Source organism: Rhinoderma darwinii, chromosome 5, assembly GCF_050947455.1.
Source record: "Rhinoderma darwinii isolate aRhiDar2 chromosome 5, aRhiDar2.hap1, whole genome shotgun sequence".
Classification (NCBI taxonomy): domain Eukaryota; kingdom Metazoa; phylum Chordata; class Amphibia; order Anura; family Rhinodermatidae; genus Rhinoderma; species Rhinoderma darwinii.
In genome coordinates, this window is record NC_134691.1 from 342176018 (window position 1) to 342203493 (window position 27476).

At 43.7% G+C, this 27476-nt stretch overlaps 1 protein-coding gene across 2 annotated transcripts in view; it reads left to right on the forward strand.

Annotated features, from left to right (window-relative positions):
- LOC142653091 (unconventional myosin-Ig-like) overlaps positions 1-27476 on the forward strand; it is a 231647-nt gene that overhangs the window by 89959 nt on the left and 114212 nt on the right. For both annotated transcript variants that reach the window (XM_075828799.1, XM_075828800.1), the window contains exons 16-18: positions 21602-21825; positions 24139-24283; positions 25001-25105. In XM_075828799.1, the coding sequence (XP_075684914.1) occupies positions 21602-21825; positions 24139-24283; positions 25001-25105 (474 nt within the window). The remainder of the gene's footprint in view (positions 1-21601; positions 21826-24138; positions 24284-25000; positions 25106-27476) is intronic.

A 27476-nucleotide genomic window follows, 5' to 3' on the forward strand; every position in this document is an offset into this window, starting at 1 on the left:
TTTTTGAATCCCCAAAAAAGGGGATACATCATAACAACAAATAACCCACTGCGACCCTATCAGGGTCATAACATTATAAACCAACCAGAATGACAGGGGCAAGTCCTTGAAGCCACCGATACTTAATTTTGGCCATCTGCCCACAAATACCTTACCCCCAGCCGTAACCCGGCCCAGGAGCACCAAATTACCTTTTTGCAGATGACCACCATATATATATAAATATATATAACCCAGCTTTCAAAAGGGGTAACACCCTAAGAAGCCGACAAATTGGGGGTGCATCCCGTGATGCATTCCCCCCCACCACTTTTTACGACCTACTTCAAGGACTCCCCCCCGCAGCTGCAATGACAAAATTTTACCTCCCCCAAAGACAAATGTCAATAAGCAAATAAACTTTGACGAGAAGAACCACCCTCCGCAGCAACCTTTTGCCGCGGTCAACCGATCCACATCAGGGCGGGCGGGCGGGAACATGTTCCTGCTTCTGTGTCCTGGCGAAGAGAGGGAGAGCACAAACAGGAAACAGGTACATCCCCTTCAATCCCCACCCCTTCTCACTCAAGCCCTCCTGCTGTCCCCCCCCCCCTTTCCTCTCATAGGCCAGCCAACTCTGTGTCCCTCCCATCTATTTTAGTCATGGAGGCCTTCCCTTATTCCTTTTTTCTTCTTTCAGTACGGCCTCTTCTTTCCCGCTCCAGCCCCACTGCAGAGGCTTGAGCTGGGGGTCTTGCGGGACCTGCGCCCTGATCCTGACTTTCATCAGGCTCAGAGCACAGGAAGGATCTTGCTGTATACACCATTTTAAATGAACCTTCAGCAGATTTTTTTTCCTTTGTCTTTTTTTTCTTCTTAAATTTTTTTTTCTTTTGCTTTTCCTCCTCTGCGGGTAACTCCGCACCAAAACAAAATCCCTGGAAGGATACCGGCGACTCCACGTTACGGATCTGAGTGAGTAATCCTGGAGGCCGCTCACTGTCAGTATCAAAACTCTCCTGATTTCTCCCAGCTGTGAGTCCACCCTCCTCCTCCTCACTGCTCCTGGGTGCCTCAGAATCTGAGCCTTCTCTGGACTTTACATTTTCATGCTCCATTGTCTCCACCACATTTTCCTTTGCTGTGTCTGGGGCTCTGCTATCTTCCTCCACACTTTCTATTTTTATAGGTGCTGCCATCTCGGCAAACCTCTCTTCATTTTTTAATTTTTCACCAAACACCCCTCCGCCTGCCAAAATCTCCTCACGTCTCTCTTCCACTTCTTTTATTTCCTCCAACAAGGATTTCACATTTAAAAGGTATCGGGACCTCTTACCTCCTGAGGATTTTGCAGCTCTTCCTCTGGCGACCGCCAAGTCCGCACGGAGCCGTTGCAGCGACTTCCTGAGGTCCCGATACTCCTCCAACCGCATAGCCAGACGGGAGCTGAGGTTCTCCACCGTCTCTCCGGTCCTCAGCTGTCCCCATTCCTCCACACGACCGTCATCCAAATGTCCGGACGGTGCTGGTCCTTCTCCAGATGACAACACCTCGATCACCCTGCCGGACCGCGTCTCCATACCCTTATCCAGGGTTCCAGCCTCAGGGGGAGCCAGGACAGCCTTGCCCCGAGATGATCTCCTCACCCCCGCGACTGTTTGCATATTCCCAGCCAGCTGGGATGACCCTCTACCCCCCGCTGGCATGCTCCGGGAGGTAGAGGTCTGAGGCTCCATCCTAGGATGGAACCCCCCTCAGAGTACTTTCCAAGCCCAGGCAGATGGTATGAGGCCTGGGCAGATAGAATAAGGAAAGTCCCTGGATCCAAGGCCTGCACGGAAGTCTCAGCAGCTCTCTCCACACGTCCTACTCCACCCACTCCAGAGCTGCACTGACTATTCTGCTGGTGGAGTCACTGTGTATATACATTACATTACTTATCCTGTACTGATCCTGAGTTACATCCTGTATTATACTCCAGAGCTGCACTCACTATTCTGCTGGTGGAGTCACTGTGTACATACATTACATTACTTATCCTGTACTGATCCTGAGTTACATCCTGTATTATACTCCAGAGCTGCACTCACTATTCTGCTGGTGTAGTCACTGTGTACATACATTACATTACTTATCCTGTACTGATCCTGAGTTACATCCTGTATTATACTCCAGAGCTGCACTCACTATTCTGCTGGTGGAGTCACTGTGTACATACATTACATTACTTATCCTGTACTGATCCTGATTATATGCTGTATTATACTCCAGAGCTGCACTCACTATTCTGCTGGCGGAGTCACTGTGTACATACATTACATTACTTATCCTGTACTGATCCGGAGTTACATCCTGTATTATACTCCAGAGCTGCACTCACTATTCTGCTGGTGGAGTCACTGTGTACATACATTACATTACTTATCCTGTACTGATCCTGAGTTATATCCTGTATTATACTCCAGAGCTGCACTCACTATTCTGCTAGGGGAGTCACTGTGTACATACATGACATTACTTACCCTGTACTGATCCTGAGTTACATCCTGTATTATACTCCAGAGCTGCACTCACTATTCTGCTGGTGGAGTCACTGTGTACATACATTACATTACTTATCCTGTGCTGATCCTGAGTTACATCCTGTATTATACTCCAGAGTTGCACTCACTATTCTGCTGGTGGAGTCACTGTGTACATACATTACATTACTTATCCTGTACTGATCCTGAGTTACATCCTGTATTATACTCCAGAGCTGCACTCACTATTCTGCTGGTGGAGTCACTGTGTACATACATTACATTACTTATCCTGTACTGATCCTGAGTTACATCCTGTATTATACTCCAGAGTTGCACTCACTATTCTGCTGGTGGAGTCACTGTGTACATACATTACATTACTTATCCTGCACTGATCCTGAGTTACATCCTGTATTATACTCCAGAGCTGCACTCACTATTCTGCTGGTGGAGTCACTGTGTACATACATTACATTACTTATCCTGTACTGATCCTGAGTTACATCCTGTATTATACTCCAGAGCTGCACTCACTATTCTGCTGGTGGAGTCACTGTGTACATACATTACATTACTTATACTGTACTGATCCTGAGTTACATTCTGTATTATACTCCAGAGCTGTGCTCACTATTCTGCTGGTGGAGTCACTGTGTACATACATTACTTATCCTGTACTGATCCTGAGTTACATCCTGTATTATACTCCAGAGCTGCACTCACTATTCTGCTGGTGGAGTCACTGTGTACATACATTACATTACTTATCCTGTACTGATCCTGAGTTACATCCTGTATTATACTCCAGAGCTGCACTCACTATTCTGCTGGTGGAGTCACTGTGTACATACATTACATTACTTATCCTGTACTGATCCTGAGTTACATTCTGTATTATACTCCAGAGCTGTGCTCACTATTCTGCTGGTGGAGTCACTGTGTACATACATTACATTACTTATCCTTTACTGATCCTGGGCCCCATCACTCCACACATACAAGGCTCATGAGTGGAACCACAATAAAGACCAATAAAATGGAATTGCTCCCCCTAGTGGCAGGAGTTTCTGGTGGTCTGGCAGGGCAGCTGCAGAGAAGTCCTCTCACTCTTGTGTCATTTCATATCCCGCCCGGGGTTAATGGGGGCAATTCCTCTATAAATAATCTTCTGCCAGGAGGGATTGTATCTCTGATAATATTTGTATAACTACATTTGATACAATGTGACAACATGAGATTGGTTACAGTGTGCGCCTGCGGCCTGGTTACTAATTAGATTGTAAGCTCTGTGGATAAAGTTTAACGCCTCATAAAAAAGTTGTTTTTTTTATAGCTTTATAATTGGAATCCGCAGAGCATCGCGCCCCTCATTCCTGCAGGGACAGACACAATGAAAGCAAATAAATTGGGTTTTAGATTTCGTTCTCGGAGCTGTCACCACCAATTTGTCCGAGTCTGAGCGTCGCCCAAATTCTCCCTCGGGGGTGAATCATCTCCAAGAAGGGGTGAAGGTGTAAGGATGGTAGTAACGGGGGAGGGTAGGCGTTGCTGCATTTTTCGCTTGCCCTCCTTTGCTCCTCGGGCCCCCTTGAAAACTCCTGTCAGGTTTAATCAGAGCCGGGGAGGCCGGAGCAGCCACTCCGTCAGGAATGATTATTCACAGGGCACGGGGCTGGCACACTGGCTGGCTGGGCGCACATACATGTAGCATTGTGTTATTACAGGGGCTGGGGGCACTGGGTCATGTGATACTCCGAAAGGAAAGGAACTCCGACCACATAATTGTGTAAACTTCCACTGATCCATTTGTTCTCTCCATTGTTGCTTTGCATCTCAGAGCGCTTGTGCCCGGACTTTAGAGACATGAAAGTCTTTCCACCATTACCAACGCTCTAGCGCCAATCAATAAGGATGACATCACTGTGGGCATGACCCGATTGCTATGAAGAGTCACCGAAAAAAAAAAAGAAGAGAAAACCCCCGAGCAAATAAATTGTACAGAAATACCAAATAGCATCGCAGTAAACAATCACTTGTCAATGATGGTTTTAGTAAATGTTGCGGGAAGGCGCATAGAAAACCCAGAAACTACAATCCTCTGATGCTGAATAAACCCTTAAATTAGGATCTGTCACTAGATCATATAAGTCGAACTGATTACTGACCTGAATCGCGCTGTCTCCCTGATTCCAGCGCTGTTTTTATTTTTTTCCTAGACCCCCCCATTCCAGAGATATGGCCCCCTCTTGTGTTGGCGTCCTATATGCTAATTTTCTGTAGTTAGCCAACAGGGCGTGAACTACCCTCAAGCTGCCTCGCTCTAATTGGTAAGCATCAGAGACAGAAGCTAGCTCCACCCCATTGGCTAACTACAGCAAATTAGCATATAGGGTGCCAACATAACAGTGGGCCATATCTCTGGAACTGGGGGGCCTAGAAAAAAAAGAAAAACAGCGCTGGAATCGAGGAGACCGCGCTATTCAGGTTGACTAACCGGTTCAACTTATATGACGTAGTGACAGGTCCTCTTTAATGGTGTTTTACACTGTTTGTTAAACAACTAGTGGATTTTGTTGGGGTGGAGTGATCTCTTTTCCTGTTGAATTGATTGTTGTTCATTATAATCCTGATCGGGCCCCTCCATTACTAATAGGACACATGGATGGGCTGGATTAAAGGGGACATCTCGTTTAATGCAGCTTTGTAGCCTTCAGACTGATCAGGACTGTGCGGTTGTGAGTCACTGGAGTCCTGTAGGGCTCGAGGCGCGTGGGCGCGATTCTATATATAGTGATGAATTCTTTGTGCGCCATAGAAACCTGACAATTTTAGCTGAAAATATCCCTGATTCCTGCCGGCATTTACTGGGCGAACAATATCCTCTAAATGTGTCTGTAGGAAACAGGTTCATTGTATATGTGACTAATATACAACCAATTCTGTGACTCAAAGGGGGGTGGGTATGGAAGTCGCGGTGACTGCGGATGATTCGCCTACACGACACCGGTCATATGGTAATTAGCTCTGCCGGACATCAGTAAATGCAAGATTTTGTTAGGGGGGCAGCGGATCACGCCCTCACCTGCATAGTAAATGCATGCATAAAAAAAAACAACACACACATTCAGTATATACCATAATTCACACATATATAAAACATATAAACACTTTGACACACATACATTTGCACAAACACACACACACACACACACACACACACTGCGACACAAACACATTTACATACTGCGACACATACACACTCTTACCGTCTCTGCTGGATTTCTTTAATAGAAGGGGGTGGGCACAGCAGGACAGGATTGCCTTGGCCAGCAGTGATGTGGAGATGATCCCCTTTCTCTCTGACCCGACTGCTGTCTGTATATAATGCTGTCTGCCATCTGCTGGTGAAAGGTGGAAATCTCCCATGTAATGTCCCCCTCCTACCAGCAGATGGCAGACAACATTACATACAGACTGTAGAGCCACAGCCAGGAGGAGAAGAGCTGCTACAAGGAGGGGTGAGGAGACAAGGGGGAGGTTTTAACCCCATAACCCCCATTGTATAGGACTCTGCTCCCAGGTCATGTACGTAGCCACCTGTCCCCAAAAATGTTCATCTTATCCACAGGGATGTTCACTTCAGGCCCAACCTGCTAAACACTGCGGTTATTTTGTGAGACCCCATAAATCACGGATGCAGCAGAGTTACTGAGGATAATAAGGGGTTTACTCATATCATGGATTCATTTCATCATTTATAATTACCGGTACTTTTTTCTGTATCCTCCAACAATTCTATGTACAGCATCAAGACCCCATTCATCCTGAGCTTCCTGGTTCTTGATTAGAATTTAGACCTGAAAGTAAATTTCTAACCAAAACTCTTCAATGTCTGTGTGTGAAGGTGGACAATAAAACTGCTACATGTGTTTGTTAAAAATTTCAGAGCTTTTTTTTCAGTTATGTCCCAACTTGGAGGAGAAGCTAGCTACTTCCTCCCTTACTGGTGACACAACTGATCTACAGTCTTTTAACTTGACTATAAAGTCCAGAACATATAACAGAGCAGTAGATTTATAAGAGGAGCGGCTGATATCAGTCACACATGATGTAATGTCTCTGGAGGATATAATAGTACTGGAGTGATATAAGAGGAGCGGCTGATATCAGTCACACATGATGTAATGTCTCTGGAGGATATAATAGTACTGGAGTGATATAAGAGGAGCGGCTGATATCAGTCACATATGATGTAATGTCTCTGGAGGATATACTAGTACTGGAGTGATATAAGAGGAGCGGCTGATATCAGTCACATATGATGTAATGTCTCTGGAGGATATAATAGTGCTGGAGTGATATAAGAGGAGCGGCTGATATCAGTCACACATGATGTAATGTCTCTGGAGGATATAATAGTACTGGAGTGATATAAGAGGAGCGGCTGATATCAGTCACATATGATGTAATGTCTCTGGAGGATATACTAGTACTGGAGTGATATAAGAGGAGCGGCTGATATCAGTCACATATGATGTAATGTCTCTGGAGGATATAATAGTGCTGGAGTGATATAAGAGGAGCGGCTGATATCAGTCACATATGATGTAATGTCTGGAGGATATAATAGTACTGGAGTGATATAAGAGGAGCGGCTGATATCAGTCACATATATGATGTAATGTCTGGAGGATATAATAGTGCTGGAGTGATATAAGAGGAGCGGCTGATATCAGTCACACACATGATGTAATATCTCTGGAGTGATATAAGAGGAGCGGCTGATATCAGTCACATATGATGTAATGTCTGGAGGATATAATAGTGCTGGAGTGATATAAGAGGAGCGGCTGATATCAGTCACATATGATGTAATGTCTCTGGAGGATATAATAGTGCTGGAGTGATATAAGAGGAGCGGCTGATATCAGTCACACACATGATGTAATGTCTCTGGAGGATATAATAGTACTGGAGTGATATAAGAGGAGCGGCTGATATCAGTCACATATGATGTAATGTCTCTGGAGGATATAATAGTACTGGAGTGATATAAGAGGAGCGGCTGATATCAGTCACACATATGATGTAATGTATCTGGAGGATATAATAGTACTGGAGTGATATAAGAGGAGCGGCTGATATCAGTCACATATGATGTAATGTCTCTGGAGGATATAATAGTGCTGGAGTGATATAAGAGGAGCGGCTGATATCAGTCACATATGATGTAATGTCTCTGGAGGATATAATAGTACTGGAGTGTTATAAGAGGGGCGGCTGATATCAGTCACATATGATGTAATGTCTCTGGAGGATATAATAGTACTGGAGTGATATAAGAGGGGCGGCTGATATCAGTCACATATGATGTAATGTCTCTGGAGGATATAATAGTACTGGAGTGATATAAGAGGAGCGGCTGATATCAGTCACACATATGATGTAATGTCTCTGGAGGATATAATAGTACTGGAGTGATATAAGAGGAGCGGCTGATATCAGTCACATATGATGTAATGTCTCTGGAGGATATAATAGTACTGGAGTGTTATAAGAGGAGCGGCTGATATCAGTCACACATATGATGTAATGTCTCTGGAGGATATAATAGTGCTGGAGTGATATAAGAGGAGCGGCTGATATCAGTCACACATATGATGTAATGTCTGGAGGATATAATAGTACTGGAGTGTTATAAGAGGAGCGGCTGATATCAGTCACATATGATGTAATGTCTCTGGAGGATATAATAGTGCTGGAGTGTTATAAGAGGAGCGGCTGATATCAGTCACACATATGATGTAATGTCTGGAGGATATAATAGTACTGGAGTGTTATAAGAGGAGCGGCTGATATCAGTCACATATGATGTAATGTCTCTGGAGGATATAATAGTGCTGGAGTGTTATAAGAGGAGCGGCTGATATCAGTCACATATGATGTAATGTCTCTGGAGGATATAATAGTACTGGAGTGATATAAGAGGAGCGGCTGATATCAGTCACATATGATGTAATGTCTCTGGAGTATATAATAGTGCTGGAGTGATATAAGAGGAGCGGCTGATATCAGTCACACATATGATGTAATGTCTCTGGAGGATATAATAGTGCTGGAGTGTTATAAGAGGAGCGGCCGATATCAGTCACACATATGATATAATGTCTCTGGAGGATATAATAGTACTGGAGTGTTATAAGAGGAGCGGCTGATATCAGTCACACATATGATGTAATGTCTCTGGAGGATATAATAGTACTGGAGTGTTATAAGAGGAGCGGCTGATATCAGTCACATATGATGTAATGTCTCTGGAGGATATAATAGTACTGGAGTGATATAAGAGGAGCGGCTGATATCAGTCACACATATGATGTAATGTCTGGAGGATATAATAGTACTGGAGTGTTATAAGAGGAGCGGCTGATATCAGTCACATATGATGTAATGTCTCTGGAGGATATAATAGTACTGGAGTGTTATAAGAGGAGCGGCTGATATCAGTCACATATGATGTAATGTCTCTGGAGGATATAATAGTACTGGAGTGATATAAGAGGAGCGGCTGATATCAGTCACATATGATGTAATGTCTCTGGAGGATATAATAGTACTGGAGTGATATAAGAGGAGCGGCTGATATCAGTCACACATATGATGTAATGTCTCTGGAGGATATAATAGTACTGGAGTGTTATAAGAGGAGCGGCTGATATCAGTCACATATGATGTAATGTCTCTGGAGGATATAATAGTGCTGGAGTGATATAAGAGGAGCGGCTGATATCAGTCACATATGATGTAATGTCTCTGGGGGATATAATAGTACTGGAGTGATATAAGAGGAGCGGCTGATATCAGTCACATATGATGTAATGTCTCTGGAGGATATAATAGTACTGGAGTGTTATAAGAGGAGCGGCTGATATCAGTCACATATGATGTAATGTCTCTGGAGGATATAATAGTGCTGGAGTGATATAAGAGGAGCGGCTGATGTCAGTCACATATGATGTAATGTCTCTGGAGGATATAATAGTACTGGAGTGATATAAGAGGAGCGGCTGATATCAGTCACACATATGATGTAATGTCTCTGGAGGATATAATAGTGCTGGAGTGATATAAGAGGAGCGGCTGATATCAGTCACATATGATGTAATGTCTGGAGGATATAATAGTACTGGAGTGTTATAAGAGGAGCGGCTGATATCAGTCACATATGATGTAATGTCTCTGGAGGATATAATAGTGCTGGAGTGATATAAGAGGAGCGGCTGATATCAGTCACATATGATGTAATGTCTCTGGGGGATATAATAGTACTGGAGTGATATAAGAGGAGCGGCTGATATCAGTCACATATGATGTAATGTCTGGAGGATATAATAGTGCTGGAGTGTTATAAGAGGAGCGGCTGATATCAGTCACACACATGATGTAATGTCTCTGGAGGATATAATAGTGCTGGAGTGATATAAGAGGAGCGGCTGATATCAGTCACATATATGATGTAATGTCTCTGGAGGATATAATAGTACTGGAGTGTTATAAGAGGAGCGGCTGATATCAGTCACACATATGATGTAATGTCTCTGGAGGATATAATAGTGCTGGAGTGTTATAAGAGAAGCGGCTGATATCAGTCACACATATGATGTAATGTCTCTGGAGGATATAATAGTACTGGAGTGATATAAGAGGAGCGGCTGATATCAGTCACACATATGATGTAATGTCTCTGGAGGATATAATAGTACTGGAGTGTTATAAGAGGAGCGGCTGATATCAGTCACACATATGATGTAATGTCTCTGGAAGATATAATAGTGCTGGAGTGTTATAAGAGGAGCGGCTGATATCAGTCACATATGATGTAATGTCTCTGGAGTATATAATAGTACTGGAGTGATATAAGAGGAGCGGCTGATATCAGTCACACATATGATGTAATGTCTCTGCAGGATATAATAGTACTGGAGTGATATAAGAGGAGCGGCTGATATCAGTCACACATATGATGTAATGTCTCTGGAGGATATAATAGTACTGGAGTGTTATAAGAGGAGCGGCTGATATCAGTCACATATGATGTAATGTCTCTGGAGGATATAATAGTGCTGGAGTGTTATAAGAGGAGCGGCTGATATCAGTCACACATATGATGTAATGTCTCTGGAGGATATAATAGTACTGGAGTGTTGTAAGAGGAGCGGCTGATATCAGTCACATATATGATGTAATGTCTCTGGAGGATATAATAGTACTGGAATGTTATAAGAGGAGCGGCTGATATCAGTCACACATATGATGTAATGTCTCTGGAGGATATAATAGTACTGGAGTGATATAAGAGGAGCGGCTGATATCAGTCACATATGATGTAATGTCTCTGGAGGATATAATAGTACTGGAGTGTTATAAGAGGAGCGGCTGATATCAGTCACACATATGATGTAATGTCTCTGGAGGATATAATAGTGCTGGAGTGATATAAGAGGAGCGGCTGATATCAGTCACATATATGATGTAATGTCTCTGGAGGATATAATAGTGCTGGAGTGTTATAAGAGGAGCGGCTGATATCAGTCACATATGATGTAATGTCTCTGGAGGATATAATAGTGCTGGAGTGTTATAAGAGGAGCGGCTGATATCAGTCACATATGATGTAATGTCTCTGGAGGATATAATAGTACTGGAGTGTTATAAGAGGAGCGGCTGATATCAGTCACACATATGATGTAATGTCTCTGGAGGATATAATAGTGCTGGAGTGATATAAGAGGAGCGGCTGATATCAGTCACATATATGATGTAATGTCTCTGGAGGATATAATAGTGCTGGAGTGTTATAAGAGGAGCGGCTGATATCAGTCACATATATGATGTAATGTCTCTGGAGGATATAATAGTGCTGGATTGTTATAAGAGGAGCGGATGATATCAGTCACACATATGATGTAATGTCTCTGGAGGATATAATAGTACTGGAGTGTTATAAGAGGAGCGGCTGATATCAGTCACACATATGATGTAATGTCTCTGGAGGATATAATAGTACTGGAGTGTTATAAGAGGAGCGGCTGATATCAGTCACACATATGATGTAATGTCTCTGGAGGATATAATAGTACTGGAGTGATATAAGAGGAGCGGCTGATATCAGTCACATATGATGTAATGTCTCTGGAGGATATAATAGTGCTGGAGTGATATAAGAGGAGCGGCTGATACAGTCACACATATGATGTAATGTCTCTGGAGTATATAATAGTGCTGGAGTGATATAAGAGGAGCTGCTGATATCAGTCACACATATGATGTAATGTCTCTGGAGGATATAATAGTACTGGAGTGTTATAAGAGGAGCGGCTGATATCAGTCACACATATGATGTAATGTCTCTGGAGGATATAATAGTACTGGAGTGATATAAGAGGAGCGGCTGATATCAGTCACATATGATGTAATGTCTCTGGAGGATATAATAGTGCTGGAGTGATATAAGAGGAGCGGCTGATATCAGTCACATATGATGTAATGTCTCTGGAGGATATAATAGTGCTGGAGTGATATAAGAGGAGCTGCTGATATCAGTCACATATGATGTAATGTCTCTGGAGGATATAATAGTGCTGGAGTGATATAAGAGGAGCGGCTGATATCAGTCACACATATGATGTAATGTCTCTGGAGGATATAATAGTGCTGGAGTGATATAAGAGGAGCTGCTGATATCAGTCACATATGATGTAATGTCTCTGGAGGATATAATAGTACTGGAGTGATATAAGAGGAGCGGCTGATATCAGTCACACATATGATGTAATGTCTCTGGAGGATATAATAGTACTGGAGAGTTATAAGAGGAGCGGCTGATATCAGTCACACATATGATGTAATGTCTGGAGGATATAATAGTACTGGAGTGATATAAGAGTAGCGGCTGATATCAGTCACATATATGATGTAATGTCTCTGGAGGATATAATAGTGCTGGAGTGATATAAGAGGAGCGGCTGATATCAGTCACATATGATGTAATGTCTCTGGAGGATATAATAGTACTGGAGTGTTATAAGAGGAGCTGCTGATATCAGTCACATATATGATGTAATGTCTCTGGAGGATATAATAGTGCTGGAGTGATATAAGAGGAGCGGCTGATATCAGTCACACATATGATGTAATGTCTCTGGAGGATATAATAGTGCTGGAGTGATATAAGAGGAGCGGCTGATATCAGTCACACATATGATGTAATGTCTCTGGAGGATATAATAGTGCTGGAGTGATATAAGAGGAGCGGCTGATATCAGTCACACATATGATGTAATGTCTCTGGAGGATATAATAGTGCTGGAGTGTTATAAGAGGAGCGGCTGATATCAGTCACATATGATGTAATGTCTCTGGAGGATATAATAGTGCTGGAGTGTTATAAGAGGGGCGGCTGATATCAGTCACACATATGATGTAATGTCTCTGGAGGATATAATAGTGCTGGAGTGTTATAAGAGGAGCGGCTGATATCAGTCACACATATGATGTAATGTCTCTGGGGGATATAATATTACTGGAGTGATATAAGAGGAGCGGCTGATATCAGTCACATATGATGTAATGTCTCTGGAGGATATAATAGTGCTGGAGTGATATAAGAGGAGCGGCTGATATCAGTCACATATGATGTAATGTCTCTGGAAGATATAATAGTGCTGGAGTGTTATAAGAGGAGCGGCTGATATCAGTCACATATGATGTAATGTCTCTGGAGGATATAGTAGTACTGGAGTGATATAAGAGGAGCGGCTGATATCAGTCACATATGATGTAATGTCTGGAGGATATAATAGTACTGGAGTGTTATAAGAGGAGCGGCTGATATCAGTCACACATATGATGTAATGTCTCTGGAGGATATAATAGTACTGGAGTGTTATAAGAGGAGCGGCTGATATCAGTCACACATATGATGTAATGTCTCTGGAGGATATAATAGTACTGGAGTGATATAAGAGGAGCGGCTGATATCAGTCACACATATGATGTCATGTCTCTGGAGGATATAATAGTACTGGAGCGTTTTAAGAGGAGCGGCTGATATCAGTCACACATATGATGTAATGTCTCTGGAGGATATAATAGTACTGGAGCGTTATAAGAGGAGCGGCTGATATCAGTCACACATATGATGTAATGTCTCTGGAGGATATAATAGTGCTGGAGTGTTATAAGAGGAGCGGCTGATATCAGTCACACATATGATGTAATGTCTCTGGAGGATATAATAGTGCTGGAGTGATATAAGAGGAGCGGCTGATATCAGTCACATATATGATGTAATGTCTCTGGAGGATATAATAGTACTGGAGTGATATAAGAGGAGCGGCTGATATCAGTCACATATATGTATGTAATGTCTCTGGAGGATATAATAGTACTGGAGTGATATAAAAGGAGCGGCTGATATCAGTCACATATGATGTAATGTCTCTGGAGGATATAATAGTGCTGGAGTGATATAAGAGGAGCGGCTGATATCAGTCACATATGATGTAATGTCTCTGGAGGATATAATAGTGCTGGAGTGTTATAAGAGGAGCGGCTGATATCAGTCACATATGATGTAATGTCTCTGGAGGATATAGTAGTACTGGAGTGATATAAGAGGAGCGGCTGATATCAGTCACATATGATGTAATGTCTGGAGGATATAATAGTACTGGAGTGTTATAAGAGGAGCGGCTGATATCAGTCACACATATGATGTAATGTCTCTGGAGGATATAATAGTACTGGAGTGTTATAAGAGGAGCGGCTGATATCAGTCACACATATGATGTAATGTCTCTGGAGGATATAATAGTACTGGAGTGATATAAGAGGAGCGGCTGATATCAGTCACACATATGATGTCATGTCTCTGGAGGATATAATAGTACTGGAGCGTTTTAAGAGGAGCGGCTGATATCAGTCACACATATGATGTAATATCTCTGGAGGATATAATAGTACTGGAGCGTTATAAGAGGAGCGGCTGATATCAGTCACACATATGATGTAATGTCTCTGGAGGATATAATAGTACTGGAGTGATATAAGAGGAGCGGCTGATATCAGTCACACATATGATGTAATGTCTCTGGAGGATATAATAGTACTGGAGCGTTATAAGAGGAGCGGCTGATATCAGTCACACATATGATGTAATGTCTCTGGAGGATATAATAGTGCTGGAGTGTTATAAGAGGAGCGGCTGATATCAGTCACATATGATGTAATGTCTCTGGAGGATATAATAGTACTGGAGTGATATACGAGGAGCGGCTGATATCAGTCACACATATGATGTAATGTCTCTGGAGGATATAATAGTACTGGAGTGATATAAGAGGAGCGGCTGATATCAGTCACATATATGATGTAATGTCTCTGGAGGATATAATAGTACTGGAGTGATATAAGAGGAGCGGCTGATATCAGTCACACATATGATGTAATGTCTCTGGAGGATATAATAGTGCTGGAGTGATATAAGAGGAGCGGCTGATATCAGTCACATATGATGTAATGTCTCTGGAGGATATAATAGTACTGGAGTGATATAAGAGGAGCGGCTGATATCAGTCACACATATGATGTAATGTCTCTGGAGGATATAATAGTACTGGAGAGTTATAAGAGGAGCGGCTGATATCAGTCACACATATGATGTAATGTCTGGAGGATATAATAGTACTGGAGTGATATAAGAGTAGCGGCTGATATCAGTCACATATATGATGTAATGTCTCTGGAGGATATAATAGTGCTGGAGTGATATAAGAGGAGCGGCTGATATCAGTCACATATGATGTAATGTCTCTGGAGGATATAATAGTACTGGAGTGTTATAAGAGGAGCTGCTGATATCAGTCACATATATGATGTAATGTCTCTGGAGGATATAATAGTGCTGGAGTGATATAAGAGGAGCGGCTGATATCAGTCACACATATGATGTAATGTCTCTGGAGGATATAATAGTGCTGGAGTGATATAAGAGGAGCGGCTGATATCAGTCACACATATGATGTAATGTCTCTGGAGGATATAATAGTGCTGGAGTGATATAAGAGGAGCGGCTGATATCAGTCACACATATGATGTAATGTCTCTGGAGGATATAATAGTGCTGGAGTGTTATAAGAGGAGCGGCTGATATCAGTCACATATGATGTAATGTCTCTGGAGGATATAATAGTGCTGGAGTGTTATAAGAGGGGCGGCTGATATCAGTCACACATATGATGTAATGTCTCTGGAGGATATAATAGTACTGGAGTGATATAAGAGGAGCGGCTGATATCAGTCACACATATGATGTAATGTCTCTGGAGGATATAATAGTGCTGGAGTGATATAAGAGAAGCGGCTGATATCAGTCACATATATGATGTAATGTCTCTGGAGGATATAATAGTACTGGAGTGTTATAAGAGGAGCGGCTGATATCAGTCACATATGATGTAATGTCTCTGGAGGATATAATAGTGCTGGAGTGTTATAAGAGGAGCGGCTGATATCAGTCACATATGATGTAATGTCTCTGGAGGATATAGTAGTACTGGAGTGATATAAGAGGAGCGGCTGATATCAGTCACATATGATGTAATGTCTGGAGGATATAATAGTACTGGAGTGTTATAAGAGGAGCGGCTGATATCAGTCACACATATGATGTAATGTCTCTGGAGGATATAATAGTACTGGAGTGTTATAAGAGGAGCGGCTGATATCAGTCACACATATGATGTAATGTCTCTGGAGGATATAATAGTACTGGAGTGATATAAGAGGAGCGGCTGATATCAGTCACACATATGATGTAATGTCTCTGGAGGATATAATAGTACTGGAGCGTTATAAGAGGAGCGGCTGATATCAGTCACACATATGATGTAATGTCTCTGGAGGATATAATAGTACTGGAGCGTTATAAGAGGAGCGGCTGATATCAGTCACACATATGATGTAATGTCTCTGGAGGATATAATAGTGCTGGAGTGTTATAAGAGGAGCGGCTGATATCAGTCACATATGATGTAATGTCTCTGGAGGATATAATAGTACTGGAGTGATATAAGAGGAGCGGCTGATATCAGTCACATATGATGTAATGTCTCTGGAGGATATAATAGTACTGGAGTGATATAAGAGGAGCGGCTGATATCAGTCACACATATGATGTAATGTCTCTGGAGGATATAATAGTACTGGAGTGTTATAAGAGGAGCGGCTGATATCAGTCACACATATGATATAATGTCTCTGGAGGATATAATAGTGCTGGAGTGTTATAAGAGGAGCGGCTGATATCAGTCACATATGATGTAATGTCTCTGGAGGATATAATAGTACTGGAGTGTTATAAGAGGAGCGGCTGATATCAGTCACACATATGATGTAATGTCTCTGGAGGATATAATAGTACTGGAGTGATATAAGAGGAGCGGCTGATATCAGTCACATATGATGTAATGTCTCTGGATGATATAATAGTGCTGGAGTGATATAAGAGGAGCGGCTGATATCAGTCACACATATGATGTAATGTCTCTGGAGGATATAATAGTACTGGAGTGATATACGAGGAGCGGCTGATATCAGTCACACATATGATGTAATGTCCCTGGAGGATATAATAGTACTGGAGTGTTATAAGAGGAGCGGCTGATATCAGTCACACATATGATGTAATGTCCCTGGAGGATATAATAGTACTGGAGTGTTATAAGAGGAGCGGCTGATATCAGTCACATATGATGTAATGTCTCTGGAGGATATAATAGTACTGGAGTGTTATAAGAGGAGCGGCTGATATCAGTCACACATATGATGTAATGTCTCTGGAGGATATAATAGTACTGGAGTGTTATAAGAGGAGCGGCTGATATTAGTCACACATATGATGTAATGTCTCTGGAGGATATAATAGTGCTGGAGTGATATAAGAGGAGCGGCTGATATCAGTCACATATGATGTAATGTCTCTGGAGGATATAATAGTACTGGAGTGTTATAAGAGGAGCGGCTGATATCAGTCACATATGATGTAATGTCTCTGGAGGATATAATAGTACTGGAGTGATATAAGAGGAGCGGCTGATATCAGTCACACATATGATGTAATGTCTCTGGAGGATATAATAGTACTGGAGTGATATAAGAGGAGCGGCTGATATCAGTCACACATGATGTAATGTCTCTGGAGGATATAATAGTGCTGGAGTGATATAAGAGGAGCGGCTGATATCAGTCACACATGATGTAATGTCTCTGGAGGATATAATAGTACTGGAGTGTTATAAGAGGAGCGGCTGATATCAGTCACACATGATGTAATGTCTCTGGAGGATATAATAGTACTGCAGTGTTATAAGAGGAGCGGCTGATATCAGTCACACATATGATGTAATGTCTCTGGAGGATATAATAGTACTGGATTGATATAAGAGGAGCGGCTGATATCAGTCACACATATGATGTAATGTCTCTGGAGGATATAATAGTACTGGATTGATATAAGAGGAGCGGCTGATATCAGTCACACATATGATGTAATGTCTCTGGAGGATATAATAGTACTGGAGTGTTATAAGAGGAGCGGCTGATATCAGTCACACATATGATGTAATGTCTGGAGGATATAATAGTACTGGAGTGTTATAAGAGGAGCGGCTGATATCAGTCACATATGATGTAATGTCTCTGGAGGATATAATAGTACTGCAGTGTTATAAGAGGAGCGGCTGATATCAGTCACATATGATGTAATGTCTCTGGAGGATATAATAGTGCTGGAGTGATATAAGAGGAGCGGCTGATATCAGTCACACATATGATGTAATGTCTCTGGAGGATATAATAGTGCTGGAGTGTTATAAGAGGAGCGGCCGATATCAGTCACACATATGATGTAATGTCTCTGGAGGATATAATAGTACTGGAGTGATATAAGAGGAGCGGCTGATATCAGTCACACATATGATGTAATGTCTCTGGAGGATATAATAGTGCTGGAGTGTTATAAGAGGAGCGGCTGATATCAGTCACATATGATGTAATGTCTCTGGAGGATATAATAGTGCTGGAGCGTTATAAGAGGAGCAGCTGATATCAGTCACACATATGATGTAATGTCTCTGGAGGATATAATAGTACTGGAGTGATATAAGAGGAGTGGCTGATATCAGTCACACATATGATGTAATGTCTCTGGAGGATATAATAGTACTGGATTGATATAAGAGGAGCGGCTGATATCAGTCACACATATGATGTAATGTCTCTGGAGGATATAATAGTACTGGAGTGTTATAAGAGGAGCGGCTGATATCAGTCACACATATGATGTAATGTCTCTGGAGGATATAATAGTGCTGGAGTGATATAAGAGGAGCGGCTGATATCAGTCACACATATGATGTAATGTCTCTGGAGGATATAATAGTGCTGGAGTGATATAAGAGGAGCGGCTGATATCAGTCACACATATGATGTAATGTCTCTGGAGGATATAATAGTACTGGAGTGATATAAGAGGAGCGGCTGATATCAGTCACACATATGATGTAATGTCTCTGGAGGATATAATAGTGCTGGAGTGATATAAGAGGAGCGGCTGATATCAGTCACACATATGATGTAATGTCTCTGGAGGATATAATAGTACTGGAGTGATATAAGAGGAGCGGCTGATATCAGTCACACATATGATGTAATGTCTCTGGAGGATATAATAGTACTGGAGTGATATAAGAGGAGCGGCTAATATCAGTCACATATGATGTAATGTCTCTGGAAGTTGTGAGGACTGGAGATGTGATATGTAGTCGGAATCATGGAATTGTTTTCAGCCTCTCCCCACCCTGAAATAACTGATAACAGAGATTAATAGATTGTATTTACCATGGGGCGGCTCCAGGGTTATGTGGGTCCTTGGGCGACACAGACTTAGTAGGCCCCTTTGCGGGGGAACTCACGGCCCCCATATATACATCAGGCCCTGTTTATGCCCCCATATAGAAGTTGGGTCCCCAGTTTGTACCCCCATAAATGTAGCGCCCTGTAGATAGTACCACAGAGCCCCCCCCCTCCCAAGTAGCGCCACACAGCCCCTTCATCCCAGGTATTAAAACACAGCCCCTTCCTCCCAGGTAGTGCCACACAGCCCCTTCCTCCCAGGTAGTGCCACACAGCCCCTTCCTCCCTGTAGTGCCACACAGCTACCCTCCCTGTAGGTAGCTCCTATGGAGTTCCCTCTAGGAGTGGATTCTCCAGCCAGAGCATTGCTGCTGGGGAATCCGCTTCAGGAGAAACCCCTGACGTCACTCTCCATATACGGCTAGTAATGTCAGGGACAACCCCAGACCCATAGTCCCGGGCAAAGGGCTACTGGCACTCTGCCTGGGACTCCTGCTCTGCTCCTGACAACACTGTCCATATATGGACAGTGATGTCAGGGGCTATCCCAGAGATGGAGTTCCGGAGCAGAGTCGCTTCTAGCGCTCTGCCTGGGACTTCTCTCCTCACAACATCACTGTAGATATATGGACAGTGATGCCGTGACGACAGCAGCCGGTGGCCAAGTGGGCCCCCCCCCAAGGATAGTGGGCCCCAGCACTTGCCCAGGTTCGCCGGGTGCGGACGCCGGCCCTGTATTTACCTGTGCTACTGTCAGTCTTTCCCGGAGCTGAGGTAGCTGATAACAGGGAGCAACAGATTGCATTTACTTGCAGGATAGACAGACATTAGATAGTGTGGGAATTGTCTCTGTCGGGGGGGGGGGGGGGAGGGATGCAGTCAGAGACAGTGACACAGAAGTTCTTCTTCATCCAGGGGTCTGTTCTTTATGTTGTGGCAGAATACAAAAAGTGCGGCCATTATATTAAAGCACACAACACAAATTAACCTCTGCTCCGCCGAGCGCTAACTACACAATATCGTTTTCCCTCATTATACGAGTGGCATACTACCAACCAGAATGTGCATGTGCCGGGGCCCATTAACCTTGGGGGGGGCCCACTTGGCCACCGGCTGCTGTCGTCACGGCATCACTGTCCTTATATATACAGTGATGTTGTGAGGAGAGAAGGAGTCCCAGGCAGAGCACTAAGGGTATGTGCACACACACTAATTACGTCCGTAATTGACGGACGTATTTCGGCCGCAAGTACCGGACCGAACACAGTGCAGGGAGCCGGGCTCCTAGCATCATACTTATGTACGACGCTAGGAGTCCCTGCCTCTCCGTGGAACTACTGTCCCGTACTGAAAACATGATTACAGTACGGGACAGTTGTCCTGCAGCGAGGCAGGGACTCCTAGCATCGTACATAACTATGATGCTAGGAGCCCGGCTCCCTGCACTGTGTTCGGTCCGGGACTTGCGGCCGAAATACGTCCGTCAATTACCGACGTAATTAGTGTGTGTGCACATACCCTAGAAGCGACTCTGCTCCGGAACTCCATCTCTGGGATAGCCCCTGACATCACTGTCCATATATGGACAGTGATGTCAGGAGCAGAGCAGGAGTCCCAGGCAGAGTGCCAGTAGCGCTTTGCCCGGGACTATGGCTCTGGGGTTGTCCCTGACATCACTAGCCGTATATGGAAAGTGACGTCAGGGGTTTCTCCTAAAGCGGATTCCCCAGCAGCAATGCTCTGGCTGGAGAATCCACTCCTAGAGGGAACCCCATAGGAGCTACCTACAGGGAGGGTAGCTGTGTGGCACTACAGGGAGGAAGGGGCTGTGTGGCACTACCAGGGAGGAAGGGGCTGTGTGGCACTAACTACGATAGATAGATAGATAGATAGATAGATAGATAGATAGATAGATAGATAGATAGATAGATAGATAGATAGATAGATAGATAGATAGATAGACTGGGTATTACCCATAGCTGCTTTTGGAGCGTTAGCCTCAGACCCAGGTCTCGCCCTGTCCACCCTTCTGCAGATATTGACCAGCTGGACCTGTAGGCTGCATCCTCCATTCTAAAAGGTTTGTCTCCTTTAATTAACCCTTTGACCTCTTGTGCTGGCAGGTCTGGAGGGGTACCCTGGCACGCTGGCACTTCAAGCGTCTGAAGGCCATTTATAAAATCATGAGCTTCTACAAGTGCTACAAGGTCCGCTCTCATTTGATGGAAATAGTGCGGCGATTTGAGAACGTCCGGGAAATGGAAGATTACGGCAAAAGTGTGGAATGGCCGGAGCCGCCCGCCGTCCTCGAACAGTTCCAGGAAATCTGCAAGAACCTCCACAGAAGGTAAGAGCGGGTGAGGACTCCTCGTAGCGGCACCTAGCGGCTGTGTGATCCTTTGTAGCCTTATTTGTTTTACTGTTTTTTATTAGAAATATATTAAAACATTTATTAAAAGTTGTATTTAGTTTTAACGCTGCAGCTTCTATGTAATCACTATAGTGGCTGCATACAGGCTGCAGCGTCATAACTAAACCTTGTGCTGATCATCTGTTTACAGTCACATCCAGAGCTGCATTTACAAATCTTCTAGCCTTGTCCCAGGCCAAAGAACCAAACACTTCTCTGCTGCCTCAGATTATTCCTTGCTGTGGTGCATTGTAGGAGATGTAGTGTTTGCAGCAGACTAATGTAAACGGAACTTCCCTTCAGTGCAATGCAGCAGATTCCAGAGCATTATAGGATGTGTTGCAGCGAAAAAACACAGGATTGTTTGGGATGCTGCAAGGGTTAGTGGAGATATATAGAGTTACAGAAAAACAATTCTAATTGACTGCAGTCACCACTAGGGGGAGCTCACTACATACAGATATATACAGCTTCCATATCATAGAGTTACATGATAACATTCTGCTGCCTGCAGCGACCACTAGGGGGAGCTCACTACATACAGATATATACAGCTCCCATATCATAGAGTTACATGATAACATTCTGCTGCCTGCAGTCACCACTAGGGGGAGCTCACTACATACAGATATATTCAGCTCCCATATCATAGAGTTACATGATAACATTCTGCTGCCTGCAGCCACCACTAGGGGAGTTCACTACATACAGATATTTACAGCTCCCATATCATAGAGTTACATGATAACATTCTGCTCCCTGCAGCCACCACTGGGGGAGCTCACTACATACAGATATATACAGTTCCCATAGAGTTACATGATAACATTCTGCTGCCTGCAGCCACCACTAGGGGGAGCTCACTACATACAGATATTTACAGCTCCCATATCATAGAGTTACATGATAACATTCTGCTGCCTGCAGCCACCACTGGGGGGAGCTCACTACATACAGATATATACAGCTCCCATAGAGTTACATGATAACATTCTGCTGCCTGCAGCCACCACTAGGGGGAGCTCACTACATACAGATATATACAGCTCCCATAGAGTTACATGATATGATTCTGCAGACTGTAGCCGCCACTAGGGGGAGCTCACTACATACAGATATATACAGCTCCCATAGAGTTACATGATAAGCTTCTGCTGACTACAGCCACCACTAGTGGGAGCTGACTGCATACAGATATATACAGCTCCCATAGAGTTACATGATAAGATTCTGCAGACTGTAGCCGCCACTAGGGGGAGCTCACTACATACAGATATATACAGCTCCCATAGAGTTACATGATAAGCTTCTGCTGACTACAGCCACCACTAGTGGGAGCTGACTGCATACAGATATATACAGCTCCCATAGAGTTACATGATATGCTTCTGCTGACTGCAGCCACCACTAGGGGGAGCTCACCACATACTGATATATACAGCTCCCATAGAGTTACATGATAAGATTCTGCAGACTGTAGCCGCCACTAGGGGGAGCTCACTACATACAGATATATACAGCTCCCATAGAGTTACATGATAAGCTTCTGCTGACTACAGCCACCACTAGTGGGAGCTGACTGCATACAGATATATACAGCTCCCATAGAGTTACATGATATGCTTCTGCTGACTACAGCCACCACTAGTGGGAGCTGACTGCATACAGATATATACAGCTCCCATAGAGTTACATAATAAAATGCTGATTGCCTGCAGCCACCACTAGGAGGAGCTCACTACATACAGATATATACAGCTCCCATAGAGTTACATGATAAGATTCTGCTGCCTGCAGCCACCACTAGGGGGAGCTCACTACATACAGATATATACAGCTCCCATAGAGTTACATGATAAGCTTCTGCTGACTACAGCCACCACTAGTGGGAGCTGACTGCATACAGATATATACAGCTCCCATAGAGTTACATCACAAGCTTCTGCTGCCTGCAGCCACCACTAGGGGGAGCTCACTACATACAGATATATACAGCTGACGTTGACCTCTATAATCCGTCTATATGCAGCAAGCTCCCACTATTGGTGGCAGAAATTATTTGATTATTTAATTCAAAATGTCTTTACTAGGCCCCCCCCCCCCCTCTATAAGGGCGCTCCAGTGTTGGTCAGCACAGGGCAGGGGTTCACAGACGGCCGTATGTCTCTATTTCTCTCTCAAAAAAAATTCTGTAGACCTTTTTCTGTGCTGTAAATCCTTCCACCATTTCTTTTTTCTTCTGTCCTTTAGATGGAGATCTAGGAAGATAGTAAAAAATATCCCACCCTCCGAAATGTCGCAGATCAAATGTAAAGTTTGTGCAATGGAAGTGCTGCAGGATCTGCGTAAAGACATCGGTTACCACCGCCCCTGGAAACAGAACTATCTGGCCTGTGTGAGTCACAATGTAAATCCACCGTCCTGTAGAATAGTTCAGTATTATGTCTGAGTCTCAATTAACATTGGTTTAGTATCGCCACCTGCTGGGGAAAAGTGGAAGACATGGAAGAAGTGTTTAAAGGGGTATTTCCGTCTTAAAGGGGTTGCACAGCCTCAGAAAGACACGGCTACTTTCTTCTAACATTGCTCTGCTCTATGAAGTGAATGGAACAGAACTGCAATATCACACACGACCTGCTCCGGTTTTGGAGGAAGGCGGCCATGTTTTTCTAATCCTTTAAGAATTGATGGTATATTTGCGGGATGTCATAAAGTTCTGGTTCCACATCTGGGCCCGTTATCTATCAGGAGAATAGAAGTCCAGTGGTAGGAGAACGTGGGTCCAGCGACCTCCGGTCTCCCATTAGGTGGGGGTCCCGGAGGTGGAACCAGCTCCTATCTTGTGGATATGCCATAACTGCTGAGGATGGAATTAACCCTTGGAAGAGGCGATAATCACACAAGACTGTCAGGGGTGTCGTCCTCTCCCCCCGGGATGGTTGGGTGAGATTCCAAAAACCAGCAACAGAAGGACCGATTTTAGATTGTTGCTATGGGGCCCCCTCTGTTATAGCTAAAGCTCTGGTGCTGATAGTCCATTATAGTCCCCCCCCCCACACACACTACCTCCTCTTATCAGCTAGTTCCTTACCCTCTCTCTGGTGTCATGCAGGAAGCAGAGAATCCACAGGGAGCCGCTCACTTCCAGAAATCACTGCAGGTCCTGAGGAGAAAAGATGGCCACAGCTCCGTCATATTCTCCTGTCATATCCGTAAGGTGAGTGTTAATATGTATAGTCTTAAAGTTACATAATAACATTCTGCTGCCTGCAGCCACCACTAGGGGGAGCTCACTACATACAGATATATACAGCTCCCATAGAGTTACATGATAACATTCTGTTGCCTACAGCCAACACTAGGGAGAGCTCACTACATACAGATATATACAGCTCCCATAGAGTTACATGATAAGATTCTGCTGCCTGCAGCCACCACTGGGGGGAGCTCACTACATACAGATATATGCAGCTCCCATAGAGTTACATGATAACATTCTGCTGCCTGCAGTCACCACTAGGGGGATCTCACTACATACACATATATACAGCTCCCATAGAGTTACATGATAACATTCTGTTGCCTACAGCCAACACTAGGGAGAGCTCACTACATACAGATATATACAGCTCCCATAGAGTTACATGATAACATTCTGCTGCCTGCTGCTGCCACCACTAGGGGGAGCTCACTACATACAGATATATACAGCTCCCATAGAGTTACATGATAACATTCTGCTGCCTGCTGCTGCCACCACTAGGGGGAGCTCACTACATACAGATTTATACAGCTCCCATAGAGTTACATGATAACATTCTACTGCCTTCAGCCACCACTAGGGGGAGCTCACTACATACAGATATATACAGCTCCCATAGAGTTACATGATAACATTCTGTTGCCTACAGCCAACACTAGGGAGAGCTCACTACATACAGATATATACAGCTCCCATAGACTTACATGATAACATTCTGCTGCCTGCAGCCACCACTAGGGGGAGCTCACTACATACAGATATATACAGCTCCCATAGACTTACATGATAACATTCTGCTGCCTGCAGCCACCACTAGGGGGAGCTCACTACATACAGATATATACAGCTCCCATAGACTTACATGATAACATTCTGCTGCCTGCAGCCACCACTAGGGGGAGCTCACTACATACAGATATATACCGCTCCCATAGACTTACATGATAACATTCTGCTGCCTGCAGCCATCACTAGGGGGAGCTCACTACATACAGATATATACAGCTCCCATAGAGTTACATGATAACATTCTTCCTGCCTGCAGCCACCACTAGGGGGAGCTCACTACATACAGATATATACAGCTCCCATAGAGTTACATGATAACATTCTTCTGCCTGCAGCCAACACTAGGGAGAGCTCACTACATACAGATATATACAGCTCCCATAGAGTTACATGATAACATTCTTCCTGCCTGCAGCCAACACTAGGGGGAGCTCACTACATACAGATATATACAGCTCCCAAAGAGTTACATGATAAGATTCTGCTGCCTGCAGCCACCACTAGGGGGAGCTCACTACATACAGATATATACAGCTCCCATAGAGTTACATGATAACATTCTGCTACCTGCAGCCACCACTAGGGGGAGCTGATTTATGTGTCAGCCTGATCATCAATGGATTGAAGCTTTGAGCAGAGGTTGAGCTGAAGATCGTGGCCCCCGAACTTTTATTTAGGCCTAATGCCTTACAAACATTTGTGTACTGTTGCTCTTAAAGGCTTCGGTTGTGTCTGCTGCCTCTGTACCCCCACAGCTACACCATAAGCTTTGAACCATCATGGAATATATATTCATAAACGTGGCGCCAAGCATGAGATCCCCAACGTTGCACCGGCAGTGAAAAAAGGAATTTAAAATTGATCTTCCACCCTCCATCTCCTGGCGGGCGCGGCTCTTCTGGCTTCAGTGATGTCCTTACGTTTGCAGCCGCGGCTCCCGCTCCCCGCCAGACCTCGTCACAGACACTCTCAAGAAGAACAATCAAACTCCATGCAGATGCTGATGAAGTCAGGACCCCAGTGCTGCCCCCCCCCCCCCCCTCCACTACTGGAAGTGTTTGCAGAGAATATTTACAATCACTCCCATCCTCCTCTCTGCACCTCCATCCTACTCATCATCCACCTATTTTTTTCCTGCAGCTGTTTGACTTTTTGTCTGAAATCGACTTCTCTGTCCCCGGTCTCAGTACAAGTCTGTGTAAGGTGAGGAGGCAGCGCATAGTACAGCAGAGAGAACCTGTAAGAACTGTCAGAGAGTGAGAGGGACAGAGAACAGTCCTGTATTATATGTATCCCGGAGATGGTGGAGTCACTGGCCATGGTGCTGAAAGATCATTCTACAAAGCTGGAACATGAGAAACGCAGAAAACTCATCTATCTATCTATCTATCTATCTATCTATCTATCTATCTATCTATCTATCTATCTATCTATCTATCTATCTATCTATCTATCTATCTATCTATCTATATCTATCTCTATCTATCTATCTCATATCTATCTATCTATCTATCTCATATCTATCTATCTATCTATC